This window comes from Epinephelus fuscoguttatus, linkage group LG18 (assembly GCF_011397635.1).
Source record: "Epinephelus fuscoguttatus linkage group LG18, E.fuscoguttatus.final_Chr_v1".
Classification (NCBI taxonomy): Eukaryota; Metazoa; Chordata; class Actinopteri; order Perciformes; family Serranidae; genus Epinephelus; species Epinephelus fuscoguttatus.
Window position 1 is genome coordinate 35,653,190 of NC_064769.1, and position 14,887 is coordinate 35,668,076.

Below are 14,887 nucleotides of genomic sequence, written 5' to 3' on the forward strand. Positions count from 1 at the left end.
CACTGGTCTTTAAACTTTGGCTTACATCAAGTCACCTGATGAGGATTTAATGTTATTAGCAACTTCCTAGTAATAATATGTATCTGATAGAAATATACCAAAAAATAAACTAAGAGTGATACTTAAAGGGGAACTACGGCCATTTTCAAAATCCATACATGTTCCTGTGGTCTAAGACAGTTCAAAGAAATTAGTTAACATGAGCAACTCTCCCAAATAGAATAAAGAGAGAGCTTAAACCGCAGTTCATGATGTCACAGGACAGTGGTTCCCAATCTTTTTCCTCAATATTTCATATTTTATTAACCCTTTGAAGCATGGTGAGACATCAATTTTCTTGTGCTACTTTTAGACACCTTTCACAAGTATTTAAACCTTTGACCCTGAGCTAATTAGTGCAATTTCTTTTTTTTTTAAGGCAATGAGTAACTTAGTAAAAAAAAAAAAAATCCCACAGATTGCAAAAAAAATAATAGATTTAGAAAATTATTTTTAAAAAAAACCTAGTTATATAAAATATAATTATTATTATTACATATTTAAAATTGTGGCACAGAATCATTTTGAGCCCTTTTTTCAGGTCATTTTATTATTGTTTTTTTTTACTATATATAAATAAACGTAATGAGCAACTTGGTAAGAAATGTCCCATAAAATGCAAATTGGGGGGGAAAAAAAGATTTAGAATTTTTAAAAAATAAATAAATAAATAAATAAATAAACAAAAACTTAGGGAAAAATAAAATTGATTTTATTATTATTACAATTTTAAAATTATGATAAAGAATTTTTCAGCACTCTTCAGGTCATTTTCTTTTTTTTTTTTAAACTTTTCAAAAAACATGGGGCAGTGAGCAGCTTGGTAAGAAAAGAAATATCCTGTAAATTGCAAAGAAATTAAAAAAAAAAATTAAAATAAATGGGGGGGGGGGGGGGGGGCAAGGAAAAAATAAAAATTTGTTTTATTATTATTATTACATATTTTAAAATTATGGTTATTGTAAATTTTAAGCACTTTTTTTCAGGTAATTTATTTCTTTTTTGTAAAAATAGAGAAAAAACATAATGAGCATCTTCTTAAGAAATGTCCCATAAATTGCCAAAAAAAAAAAAAAAAGATTTAAAAAAATATATATTTTAAAACAAAAACTATGGAAGAAAATAGCTAGTGAAAGTTTCTATTAATATTACTTATTATTACGTATTTAAAATTATGGTATAGAATGATTGCACTTTTACAGGTCATTTCCTTGTTTATGTTAGATCAGGCTATGGGCAACTTGGTAAGAAATGTCACATAAATTGGGAAAAAAAAAGATTTAGAAAACTATTTTAACTCTAAAAACCAGGGGGAAAATTATATTTATAATTATTATTACTGCATATTTAAAATTGTGGTACAGAATTATTGTAGTTTTTAAGCACTTTCTCAGGTCATTTCCTTTTTGTTTCTCACTATTCTTTTTTAAAAACATGGGGATGATGCAGAATAGACTCGCTCCACCTGGCTCAGTCTTAGCAAGGTGCTGAAAACATCAGTGAGTCCAGATCGGTAGAAAAAGATTTCCACACACATTCATCTCTGCAGTTGTGAAACACTGCATCAGCGTTAGTGTGCGGAAATCTTTTTCTACCAATCTGAAGACATGGGGGAAAAGGCAATGAGCAACTTGGTAAGAAATGTCCCATAAATTGCAAATTACATAAATGTTTGGTAATTAATACTATGAGTTATTTTTGTATGAAAAAGTTAATTAGTCATAGAAAATGTAAAGTCTAAGGTTTATGTACATAAGGAAGCTGTCTGGTTCATGATCACTCAGTGACTCATGGAGTCAGTGTTGGATTTAATAAGTGTAAACCTCCTCCCAGTGCTTTCCAGATGTGTAAATCAAATAACGACACACTGACAGCTGCTTTTACATTATGCTGTCATTGTTTTAAATATTACTGTCAGTTTATCTTGCTGAATAAAACATAGGTTTCATAAAAGCATCATCCCTGCAGCATCTTGTTATCAACAGCAGCAGCAGAGTGAAGCTGCAGTTCCTCTAATGGCCACTAGGTGCTGCTGCTCTGCAATAACTGACAGTGGTACCATGATGTGAGTGGGAGAGACCACGACTTCCATAGAAATACAAAGAAACCATGCTGACACGCTGGAGCAGCACTGTCTCTGCTGTGAGGACAGACAGGCAGACAGGCAGGCAGACAGCAGACAGGCAGACAGGTGCTTCTTGCGTACATGAGGGCCTCCTTTTGTGTCTCGCACGTGTGTTTGGTTAAAAACAGTTACTGGTTCCTCTTCAGCGCCTCTTCATTCTCAAGAAGTGGTTTTGAAACAAAGAAGGAAACAAACTCTCATTTCAAAGGAACCGAGCAGGTTTTTACAAAACAACAGCTTCTGTAAAAACCTGCTCAAGGAAATGTTCTCCAGGAAGAGAAATGAATTCTCTTTACAAGATTCACAAGAAGTGCTGCTTTTATTTAGTGAAAATGTTCTGCCCTGCTTGTTTTGTTTTATTTAGTCATTATTTTATTTAATTTTAGTTTTATGTTACTTTGTTTTGTTTCATATATTGTATTGTATTTTGCTTTATTTTATTTTATTTTGTTTAATTTAATTTTGTTTTATTTTGTTATGTTTTTATTTTATTGTATTTTCTTTTGTTTAAGTTTATTTTATTTTGTTGTATTTTATTTTGTTTTATTTAGTTTCGTTTTGTTTAACTGTAATGTATTGTATTTTGTGTTATTTTATTTTGTATTTTATTTCAGTATATTTTTTGTTTTGTTTTACTTTATTTTATTTTATTTCATTGTATTTTGTTCTTTTTTTATTTGTATTGTCTTTTCTTTTTGTTTTTATTTATTTCATTTTGTTCTGTTTTTATTTTATTTTGTTTTGTTTTGTTTTATTTTATTTTATTTTATTTAACTTCATGTGAGCAGACAGTTTTACAGGTTAGTGCTTCAGTGTTGTTCACACATCTCATTTTCATAAAGCGGTTTGAATCCAGCTTGCATCAACTACAGTTCATTAAAACATCTTCTATTTAATTCTTACAACCAAACCCATCACCCGTCCATCATTAATGTACTCTCGTTACTTGCAGTTACCTTTTCTTCCGTTACTTTGTCTTTTTTTTTGTCTTTCTTTATTTCTCTCCATCCCTCCTGCCTCTATCTTCCTCTCTTCCACCAGAACCACAAACGGGGTTAAACAGTGACTGTTAGCACTGATAAGCTATCTCTGAACACACACACACACACACACACACACACACACACACTTTCTAAAGTGGGTGTGGCCGGCACGAGCGGGGGCGGGGTTATCTCATCATTTAGACAAACGTAGCTGTGACGTCATTCTAAGATAACGGCTCTGCGTCAAGCAAACCAGAGTGATTTGGCTTCAGACCGGAAATGAAACAAAATTGTCTCTACAATAAAAGCATGGAAAAATTCCCCAATGAAATTTGTAAAAATAAAAAGATATGGTGAAAATAAACATTCATAAACTTTTTTTTTTTTGAAAATATATTTTAAAAGTACAGTAAAAGTGCGTAAAAACAATCAATATCAAAGACAAATGAAAATACGAAATCAGTAATTACATATTACTGAATACAAAGGTGCATTAAATTGAAAATAATAAAGTTGTGTTTTTTTTCCCCCACTTCATTTTTGTGCACAAATTATATATATATATATATATATATATATATATATATAATTATTATTATTATTATTATTATTATTTCAGATATTTTTATGGGCATTTTTTTGCCTTTAGTTGATAGGATAGTGAAGTGTGAAAGGGAGAGAGAGAGGGAGAGACATGCAGCAAAGGGCCACAGAGTCGAACCCGGGCCGCTGCGGCAACAGCCTTGTACATGGTCTACCACTCTAGCACTAAACCACCAACGCCCCAAATTATTATATTTATAGAAATACAAACAGATACGTAGACAACAAAAAATCAACACAACACAAAAAAGACAAAAACTAAAAACAGAAACAAGAAATAATTTGCATTTTAATTTACAATTTATAATGCAAGAGTTCGTATCGTGCCTCCGTAATTTTAACTAAGCAACTGGCAAACTTTCAGTATACAAATACTAAACCATGTGTGATAAAAAAAAATAACTGCACTTTTACATAAATCCAAAACGTATCTAAAAATGCTCCATCATCCCACCTTTGCCTTGAGTGCTCTTATTGTGAAATCGAGAACCGGAAGTACGATAGATATCGCCATCAAACTTGACACGCCAGGAGTCCGTGCAGCCAGCTGGTGGAAGCTGAAGGAATCTGGCTGACACATCGGTCTGTCCAGCAGGTCACTCAGTGAGGGGGACACTCGTGGAAGCAGCCGCTTAAAGCACAACTATCCGGCCTCCACTGCGGCGGGAACAGAGACTTTAATCGGCGGCGAAAACAGGAAGTTACCATGATGGCAGTCCTGGGCAGCGCCGGTCGCTTGATCCAATGTGAGTGTGACTGTGAGCTAAGTTAGCCTGGTCAAAGCTGGCACGAGAAACCTGCAAGTTTCATGGTTCAGCTCGGAATGTAATGTGACGGAGTAAACTGTGTTAGTGTGTTTATTTAGAACAGCTAGAAGGCAGTTTGGAGTAACGGAGCGGCGGTGTTTGGGAGAGTAAACTCAACAACACGCTGACATTGGCATCATCATTTCATAAACGGGCGCTAAGCTAGCAATGATGTGGAAGCTCAGCATCCTGTTTGGATTTTCACAATAAAATCCTTGACGGAAATCTGACGCGCTAATTTGCAGTGTTAATGGCGTTTAAAGCTTAAGTATTTCTTTAATCTCGCATTAACAATAACGATGTCATTATCCTCGTTAGTATTTGCCGTTTTGTCTTCGCGAATTCCTAATAATTGTTAAAAGGCCACCGTTGGCCTGCTTTTATTTTTTAAAGAAATGGCGCTGTTTCCGTAGCTAGCCCGTTGCTAACTCCCGCTGCTTTGACGCAGCCCAGCATTACTGTAGGTTACAGTTTGATGTTAATGTTACATAATGGACTTATCCCGGGCTTGTGCTGCATTTAGTAACAGGCAGAGGATCCGTAAATACGACACGTAGCCGTTAACGGCGCGTTTTCAGGGCGAGTGATAAAGAACTTAAAATTCGGAGTTACACAATTCCAGTGTTGTGAACTTGCATAATCGCAGCGGGCCTCCTGGTGGCACTGCGAGGTACTGCAGCCATGACTGTTAGACTGTTGGACTTCATCTGTGACACTGAGGATTTACATCAATCAGGAGACACTGGTTTCTGTGTGTCCTCTGTAGCTTGGGACACATGTCTTTGTTATTTCAGACACTGACTCTGATCGCAGTGTTGACAATTATTAAAGTGTCTTAATGGCTTGTTGTGTGACTTCACGAAAGAGGTCATTTTAGTGTCAGAAACTCATGGTGCTACTGTACTTTGTTGCATCCTTCTTATCAATCTTATGTCAATTGGCCAAACATTGTTGAAACTGACACACCTTTAAATTAAATTGTGGTGAAGATCCTCCAAAGACACAAAATGTATCAGGCTAACTTTTGGTATAAGGTTATTAACATGTATGGATAGATACCGTGCATAAGCCCAGGGCCCCAAAGTGTCAGGTGCCCCCTGCAAAATGTAACCCAAATTAATACATACTAATCAGGAAGAGACTCAAAATGACCTCACAGACAAATGAGGGCACCAAGAGATACAAAGAGACATGTCATAGTTACAAAAGTGGGCAAAACAGCCACAAAGAGCCACAAATGACTACAATGCAACACAGAGTTACCAAAATAGACAAAAAATCATTTAAAAGAGACACAAGGACTACAGAGAGACCCAAAACATCAAGAAAGAGACACAAATCAACCGCCAGGAGACACAAAATGACCAAAAATACTTCAAAGAGACACAGAATGACTTTGAAGAAACACATAACAAGCACAAGGAGACGCAAATCAACCATAAGGAGACACAAAATACTACAAAGAGACACAAAACATCCAGAAAGAGAAACAAAACAACCACAAGGAGACAAAAAATGACTGCAAAGTAGTGCAAAACTGACAAAAAATATTTCAAAGAGACCATTAATGACTACAAAGTGACACAAAACAACCAAAGATGACCTCAATTCAAATAAACACAAGAAGTGTGTGCTCTAGAGAAAGGATCAGCACTCAGTGAAAAACCTAAGCCCTATGGCAAGGCTTAACGATACAGACCAGTGAGCTGTGATAACTAACATGTCTTTGGGGTCATGGGGTGGGAACCTCCTTTCACCAGTGTTTCATCTAGTTGGTCCCACGACACCTCCAGGAGGCTAGACAGTGATCTCTGGCGTCCCAGAGACACTCCCCTAATGCCAGGTCTCACTGCTCCCCGCACCAACCCAATAACCTCCTTTACCTTACTTATGCATGGCTTTCTCAGCCCAAACAGCACTGCCACCTTCAACCAAACACAGGCTCCATTGATGCGAGCTCCAGGTAGAAGCAGGGCTGATACTACCTTTCCTAGCACGTTCACCATACTCTATTTCACACGCTACACGAGATAATGATTAGAAAGAGGCACAAAACAACCACAATGAGACACAAATCTCTACAAAGCAACACAAAATGTCCAAAAAAGACAGAGTACCTCGAAGAGACGTATTATGACTTTACAGAAACACAAAACAACCACAAGGTGACACAAAATGACTACAAATCAACAAAAAACTACTACAGAGAGACAAAACAACCACAAGGAGACAAAAAAATGACTGCAAAGTAGTGCAAAATGACCAAAACAGACAAAAAATGATTTCAAAGACACCATTAATGACTACAAAGTGACACAAAACAACCAAAGATGATCTCAAAGAGACTTGTAACGATTTAAAAGAGGCACAAAACAACCACAATGAGACACAAATCTCTACAAAATGACCAAAATGGAGAAAAAATTACTTCAAAGACACACAAGGACTACAGAGAAATGCAAAACAACAACAAAGAGACATAAATCAACCGCCAGGAGACACAAAATGACAAAAAATAGACAAAAAATATCTCAAAGACACACAGAATGACGTTAAAGTAACACAAATCAACCACAAGGAGACACAAAACGATCAGAAGAGATAAAAAATTACGTCAAAGAGACACAAAACCACCTTTTCATTCAAAATTTCAAATGTTCCCTTTTCAAGGACCGTTGATAACATGTTTTTCTTGCCCTACTTGCCCAGCGTTTTTCAGACATATCAGACTCAAACTGTGATGCAGCAATGTCTCTGTCAGGTTAAAGGAGGAGGTCAAGATTTGACACAAAATCAGATGCACTGCATTAATTGAAAACTAAGAGACGTTTCAGAGGGTGAAAGCTTTGAAATGTATGAGTGTAAGGTGATGGAAAAAACTGTGCACGCCCAGTAATACTGACTTGACTGAATAATCCCTCTTCTTCTTCTTTTGTTATAGTTGCCAGGAGCAGCGTCAGTCTGAGTGTCAGGAGACGCTCCACTGCTGCTGCTTTAGCCCAGACTGCGACTCCAGAAACACAGGAGAACAGGTGACACACACACACAACTGTCAGACACAAGACAATAGCCTGCTGTTAGCCGTCTGTGTGCCGTTGTCCATCAGTTGTCTGGTCTTTGTCCGGAGTTGTTGGCTCCAGCTGCTGCTAAACAAACAAACAAAAGACACCACGTCTTTGGTCATAACTCAAGAATTCATACACCAATTACTATAAACTTTCACACAAATGTCTAAAAGGATAATATGATGAAGTTCTGACATTTTATTTCCAAAAGGTCAACCCCCTTGACTTCCCCTGTTCTCTGGCTTCCTGTTCCTCTGATAGTCCACCACATCCTTTGGCTCGTTTGGCTGATAATGAGCTTGAGGTGTTTGTCATTGCTCCATGTGATGACGCTCTCTATCAGTTCTCTTTTCTCCTCTGTAAAAACAGTCTCTCCAGCCTCCATAGCCTCCATTTTACCCACTAAAGCAGTGGTTCCCAACTGGTCCAACCACATGGTCCAGATTTCTCCTTAGTCATTAGTTCAAGGTCCACACAGTTTAACACATTCAACATCATACTTGTGTTTGGCCATGTCATCAAGCTCGTTTGCTTTCTCTGTTCAGAAGTTGTCCCTTATGCAGGATTTATACTTATGCCTCGAATCAGAGCTGTACCTACCACATAGGCTCTGCACTGATGTAGGTACACACCGTAGCCTGACGTGCACCTCCCCAGAAATGTAACTACACGTCACAACGACGCAGACCTTTGTAACATATGTTAAATGTTGCTGTTGTCCCTGGTTTTATATGAGTAGAGAAAAAGTCTGCTAGCTGCTAGGCTAATTTATACAATGTAAAATACCATAGGCTTGTGCTAAAAACATTAGCATGTTGTATTTGTGGGGAAAATGTGTCCAGATAAAGACAAGTATTTGTCTGTGAATGCTGCGAGTTATAGTGAAGCTGATTTGTGTTCTTGTGTTTGAAACTGTCTCTATTAAGCCATGTTTAATGTGTGTTTAATGTGTGTTTTGAATCAACTAAACTTAACAAGACCTCACAAAAACGTCGACAAAGACTAGTGTTTTGGAGGTGTACCTGCAAAGTGACAGAGACACAACACTGCACATGTGTAAATGCTTACAGCAGCGTAGGCCACATGCATAGTTTCTTAAAGTTAAGAACCAGCATTGTTTACATGTTTACTTGAAGGAAGTCTTCCTCTTCACTGGCAAGCTGACACATTCCTGCATTTCCTGGTACACTGGTGCAACCTGTAGATCTGTTGAACACTGTGACACTGTCGGCAGCAATGTGCATCACATCAGCTATGTGCAAGTACATGTGTGTCCTCTGCCTGTGAATGTGACAAACAAAAAAAGGACCCACATGTCGAAAAACTACGGTTGACGTGTGACAATGGTGATTGTTGCCAGCCATGTGTTGGCAGTCTGTGCTTCCTGTTGATGTCTTTTGTTACACGATCCTTCTCATCTCTGTCCTCACGGTTTTTTGGCTCTTATCTACCCTTTGAAGTTGACAACGAAACAATAAGGCGAACGAGACAGCAGATTCTTTAGGGTTAAAACAAGCAGATGTCAGAGCTGTGCATGTGTGAATCTGCACTGGTGATGTAGTGCACAGCAGAAAGCATTACAACACCCATCAGAACTTATTGACAAGCTAATATTAGCTGGTGGCACCGAAGTTGGCTTCACAAGCAGACAGAGCGAGCAAACATTAGCTGCTTGTGCCAAAGTTATTTCACAACCTTACACCTTGAGCTAATAGCTGCTGTAGGTAAGGTACATTTCATACGGGGACACAACAAGCAGACATTAGCTACTTAAGATAATGTTACCTTTATAGACTGAGAGAAAAAGCTAACACATACTGCTTCAGTAAAACACAAAGTGCTCTACAAGCTAACATTAGCTGCTGGAGCTAACAGTACCCTCACAAGCTAATAGTAAGTGCTGAAGCCAACAGTAATCTTACAAGCCAACATACTTAACTAACATTAGCTGCTACAGCTAACATTAATCTCACAAGTTAACATTAGCTAATGGAGCTAACAGCAATTTTACTAACTCACATGACAACTAACATTAGCTGATAGAGCTAACAGTAATCTTACTAACTAACATGACAAACTAGCATCAGCTGCTGGAGCTAACAGTAATCAGCTAACCTAATCTGATAAACTAACATTAGCTGCTGTAGCTAATGGTATCCTCACAAGCTAACATGACAAACTAACATAAGCTTCTGGAGCTAACAGTGTCCTCACAAGCTAACATTAGCTGCTGGAGCTAACAGTAATCTAACAAGCTAACTTGACAAACTAACATTAGCTGCTGGAGTTAACAGTGTCCTCACAAGCTAACACTAGCTGCTGGAGCTAACAATAATCTCATAAACTGAGATTAGCTGCTGGAGCTAACAGTAATCTCTCAAGCTAACATGACAAACTAACATAAGATGCTGAAGCTAACAATAATTTCACATGCTAACATGACAAACTAACATTAGCTAACGTTACTAAAGCTAAAAATAATCTCACATGCTAACATGACAAACTAATAGCTGCTAGAGTTAGCTTTTGTGTGTCTTTGCTGCTTTCCCTCGCAAGAAATAAAAGGAAACATTAGCTGTTGGAGTTTAAGTTTATTTCACAAGCTACCATAACAAGCTAAGATTGGGTGGTAGTTAACGTTAGCGCAACAGCCTGATACAACAAGCTAACATTTGTTGCCTTAGCATGTGTTCATTTCACAGGTTAGCAAGACATTTAGAGCTGTTCATGAACAACAAATCATATCTGTATGGAAACATCCATATTATACAAATTACTTTTTATGCTAGCATAATGGCATTAGCAATCAATAATCTACTATTAATCTGTGCATTAGCAGATATAAATCAATATATTGTGAGAGTTATTCGTAGGAAGACTCATTAATTAGCCATCATCAATAATCAATAAGATCCACATATTTTTGCAGGGAGTCAAGGCATTGTCAGACATGAATTATTGATTATGAATCTCTTGTACCCGCAGGAAACCTAAGACGGGCATCTTGATGTTAAACATGGGAGGACCCGAGAAACTAGAAGACGTTCACGACTTCCTGCTGCGGCTCTTCATGGACACAGACCTGATGAAACTCCCTGTACAGAAGTATGTACCATGGACAGACTCTCAGTTTGTGCCTTTGTTATCTTTCTCTGGGCCAAGAGGGACTGACATCAACATCTCCCAAGTCTTTGCCAGTTTACTGGAAAAAGATATCACAGTTATCAGCAGCTGGTCGATACACAAGTGTAACATTCATTTAGTGTGTGTTTGTTTGGGGATTGGACTTGCTGTTTTTACAGCTGAAAATAACATTGCAAATGGAGTCTGGAAAGCACCTCTGATTGCCTCTATAAATCATAGGCTGTACACACACACACAAACACACTATGAACAGTTTAAACAATTTGTATTTACGTGGATACATATTACAGTTTTGTTGGGTTGACAAACATGAGAGCAAATGGGGAAGACTGTAAGCTCATGGTGCTCTGCTATGCTCTGTTTGTCTGTTTCATAATAACCCGACCAACAAAGTGTTTCTTGTTGCTGCTGAGGAGAAAAAACTCTGTGGCGCTTCAGTTTAACGTTAACTCTGAACGACACTGATCCTTTCAAAGTGGTCTTTCCCAAACCTTCTTTGGCTTGGAACTCCTTAAAATGACTTTCTTGTGACCCAACGTCACAGGTTATGGTTTTAGAGTGATTGTGAGTTACAAGTAGGTCAACCAAAAGGGTTTTTCCCATCTGACATGAAAGTATCCAGTGTTTCAGAAGCAGAAACAAGAAAAATAGAGTAAATAAAAGAAAGGAAACATTCTTGTTGACCACCTCAGAGTAATCTGGGAACCTTAGGTCAGATGATAACCCAGAATAATGATTTCATCGCAGCACATATGATTTTCTACATGACTGTTAGTTGTATGTTGATGTTACAGGAGCAATCTGTGTGTAATTCCCAAAGACATTTTGGTGTAGCTGTCCTGACAGTCAGGTCATGTGAAATAATAAACTGATTGCCATGTACAGATATGCATGCCCCCCTCAGGTTGAGATGCAGTAATCTGATGCTCCTCTGACCTTTAATCTGCCGCCATCATCGAGTCAGAATGTTATTTTGTCCAGTATCTTGGTTTTAAAACCAAATTCTATTTTTATTTATTTATTTAACCCATATTTAACAAGCAGACGTGGACAAGATAGCAGCACGTAAAAGCTTTCTTTCCCAGCTCAGTCTGAGCACGAGGAGCAGACAACAAAACTGAGTCTTGAGATCTCAGACTGTAGTACAGTCAGATCTCTGCTCAGTCAAAGTGCTAATGTACAAGGGGAGTTTACACAGTATGGCTTTATAAATGAACAAATATCAATGACTGGCCTACGAAAGGTCAAAGATGGCCGATCAGCCCTGGAATAAAGCGTACAGTGATTTTCTAAAAAGAGTTAACGGTAACCTTACAAGCTAACATGACAAACTAACAGCAGCTGCCGGAGCTAACAGTATCCTCACAAGATAACATTAGCTGGTGGAGCTAACAGTAATCTTACAAGCTAACATGACAAACTAACATTGACTTCTGGAACTAACAGTATCCTCACAAGCTAACACTAGCTGCTGTAGCTAGCAGCAATCTTACAAACTAACATGACAAACTAATGTTAGCTTCTGGAACTAACAGTAGCCTCACAAGCTAACGTGACAAACTAACATAAGCTTCTGGAACCAACAGTAACCTCACAAGCTAACACTAGCCACTGTAGCTAGCAGCAGTCTTACAAGCTAACATGACAAACTAATATTGGCTTCTGAAACTAACAGTATCCTCACAAGCTTACATGACAAACTAACATTAGCTTCTGGAACTAACAGTATCCTCACAAGCTAACACTAGCTGCTGTAGCTAGCAGCAAGCTTACAAGCTAACATGACAAAACCATATAAGCTGCTGTAGCTAACAATAATCTCATAAGGCAACATCAGCTGCTGGAGCTAACATTAATCTTACAAGCTAACTTGACAACCTAATATTAGCTGCTGTAGCTAACAATAATCTCACAAGCTAACATTAGCTGCTGGAGCAGACAGTGATCTCACAAGCTAACATTAGCTGCTGGAGCTAACAGTAATCTTACAAGCTAACCTGATAAGCTAACATTAGTAACAAAACTAAGTCTTGAGGTCTCAGACTGAAGCTACAGTCAGATCAGAATATTTAGCAGGTAATATTGCACTGTAATAAAGTCTATGTTTGTAGTAGTTGTAACTCTTCAGTCTGTCCCTTGCTCTGCAGTAAGCTCGGCCCGTTCATCGCCAAGCGCCGCACGCCGAAAATCCAGGAGCAGTACAGTAAGATCGGAGGAGGCTCGCCCATCAAACACTGGACCTCCATGCAGGGAGAGGGCATGGTGAAGCTGCTAGACGAGATGAGTCCTGAGACAGGTGAGACAGACCCAGAGTGTGTCTGCACCACCACTTAACAGGCAGGGAGGGTCACAGTGGTCCTGTTTGTCAAACTCTCCAATTAAACTGAATGATTGTAGGAGTGAGAGGGCTGTGTCCTGCAGGCCTTGGATTAGATGCTAATTATCAGGGAGGACAGATACAGATACGGTTCCGTATATTTCTGAAAACTGGTATTTATCTTTGTGTTTCCACCTGTCATTTACACATAACCAGTGTTTTTCTTGACAAAAACAGAGATTTTCAAAAACAGCTTCCAAAGTGAAAGTTTTTAGAAATATCTGTTTCTGTGGAGACGTGTAAACAGAAAACGATGACGTTGCAACCCAGTTTGCGCATGCCCATTAGGCGCCCGGGAACCACAACAACAATGGCGGATATATGCCGGGTTGTTTACATTTTGTTAGCACTTTTGGGACTACTTACGAGCTTACAAATGAACTTAACACTGCTGCATCAACATCACCACTACATCGGCGCACAAAGACGTCTGCTATGCCTAATATTAGTTAGTGCATAGCAGCTAACTATGCTATATAAGGTTAAAACGTAGTTTATCATTAGCCATGTTTCCATCAGCCTGTTTAGATGCGCATCTAGAAGTATTGCATCTGAAAATTATGATAGAAACGCCAAAATTCTAATTAAAATCCTCTGATTGACACAAACTAAAATATGCTCACTTTAGCCGGGTTTGGGTTGATTCGAAAAAATGTTGATTCACAAAATGGGGGATGGAAACAGTTCAAATTAAGTCTGACGTAGCGCACCTCTCTCCATGGTGATATCCACACTCCAGGTCAGGAAGACGGTAATGCATTTACAAGCTGGTTGCCAACAACCAGAAAACGTAGAAGAAGAATACAAGACATTTTTTGTTTCCAGTTCTGCGGAAAACTCGCGCGAGTTCGTAGTTTTCACCAAAGTCCGTACATTTAATGGAAACACACAGGATTCATATTTCTTTTAATGCGCATTTCCCAATGATTCGAATCACTTTTAGATGGAAACATAGCTATTGTTTTTATCACTAGCGCCAAGAAGAAAACAAATCACTGTGCATGCGCAGAACGTTCTTCTGTGGTGTTTGACATATGGCGTATCGCCACCTACTGGCCTGGCATGCTAACTGCAGCAAAAAGCTGCCGTTTTTGCATTTTCGTGCAAACAGAGATATTGTTTTCACAACTGATCGTGTAAACCTGGAGTTTTTTTTTATACGGGATAAATAAAAATCTGTTTTTATTTGTATCGGTATCCCTGTAAACAAGGCCAACAAGTGGACAGTTTACTTGTTAGCATAGCACACCTACTTCGTAAGCTAACTTGCTAACGTTCAAGCCTGTTGACAAGCTTACTTGTTAGCATAGCCAACCTAGTGAGCAAGCTAACTTGCTAACCCTCTAGTAGGTTACAAGGTTCCACACTACAATGTGGAAAACTAGCTTAGCTCTGAAGAAGCACAAAGGAATTTTGAAAGTCGCACAGAAGCAGCACACTGATGATGTCAGAGGGCTGTGATTGGTTGATTGCAATGTTCGTCCTGGAATGCGATGTGGGATGTTGAATAAGGATCATGTCATGCATGGTAAGTTACACTACACACCTAAATTGGTCCCGACCAGGTTATGTTCAGAGTTTCATCTTGAAATAGGCCAATAAGGCTCCTTTGGAACTAGGGTCACTCAGTCAGTAGTCGATCTGTGAGTGATACAGGTGATTTATCATAAATGCAAACTTTTTAGATCAGCAAAGCCACTGAATAAAGAGTTACAGTAAAGCGTATTGCATGTATCATCATATAT

At 38.3% G+C, this 14,887-nt stretch overlaps 1 protein-coding gene across 1 annotated transcript in view; it reads left to right on the forward strand.

Moving 5' to 3' along the window:
* Positions 1-4,281: 4,281 nt before the first annotated feature.
* fech (ferrochelatase) overlaps positions 4,282-14,887 on the forward strand; it is a 31,592-nt gene continuing 20,986 nt past the window's right edge. The window contains exons 1-4 of the mRNA XM_049603593.1: positions 4,282-4,496; positions 7,498-7,588; positions 10,607-10,726; positions 12,913-13,061. Of these exons, the coding sequence (XP_049459550.1) occupies positions 4,457-4,496; positions 7,498-7,588; positions 10,607-10,726; positions 12,913-13,061 (400 nt within the window). The 5' untranslated portion in view covers positions 4,282-4,456. The remainder of the gene's footprint in view (positions 4,497-7,497; positions 7,589-10,606; positions 10,727-12,912; positions 13,062-14,887) is intronic.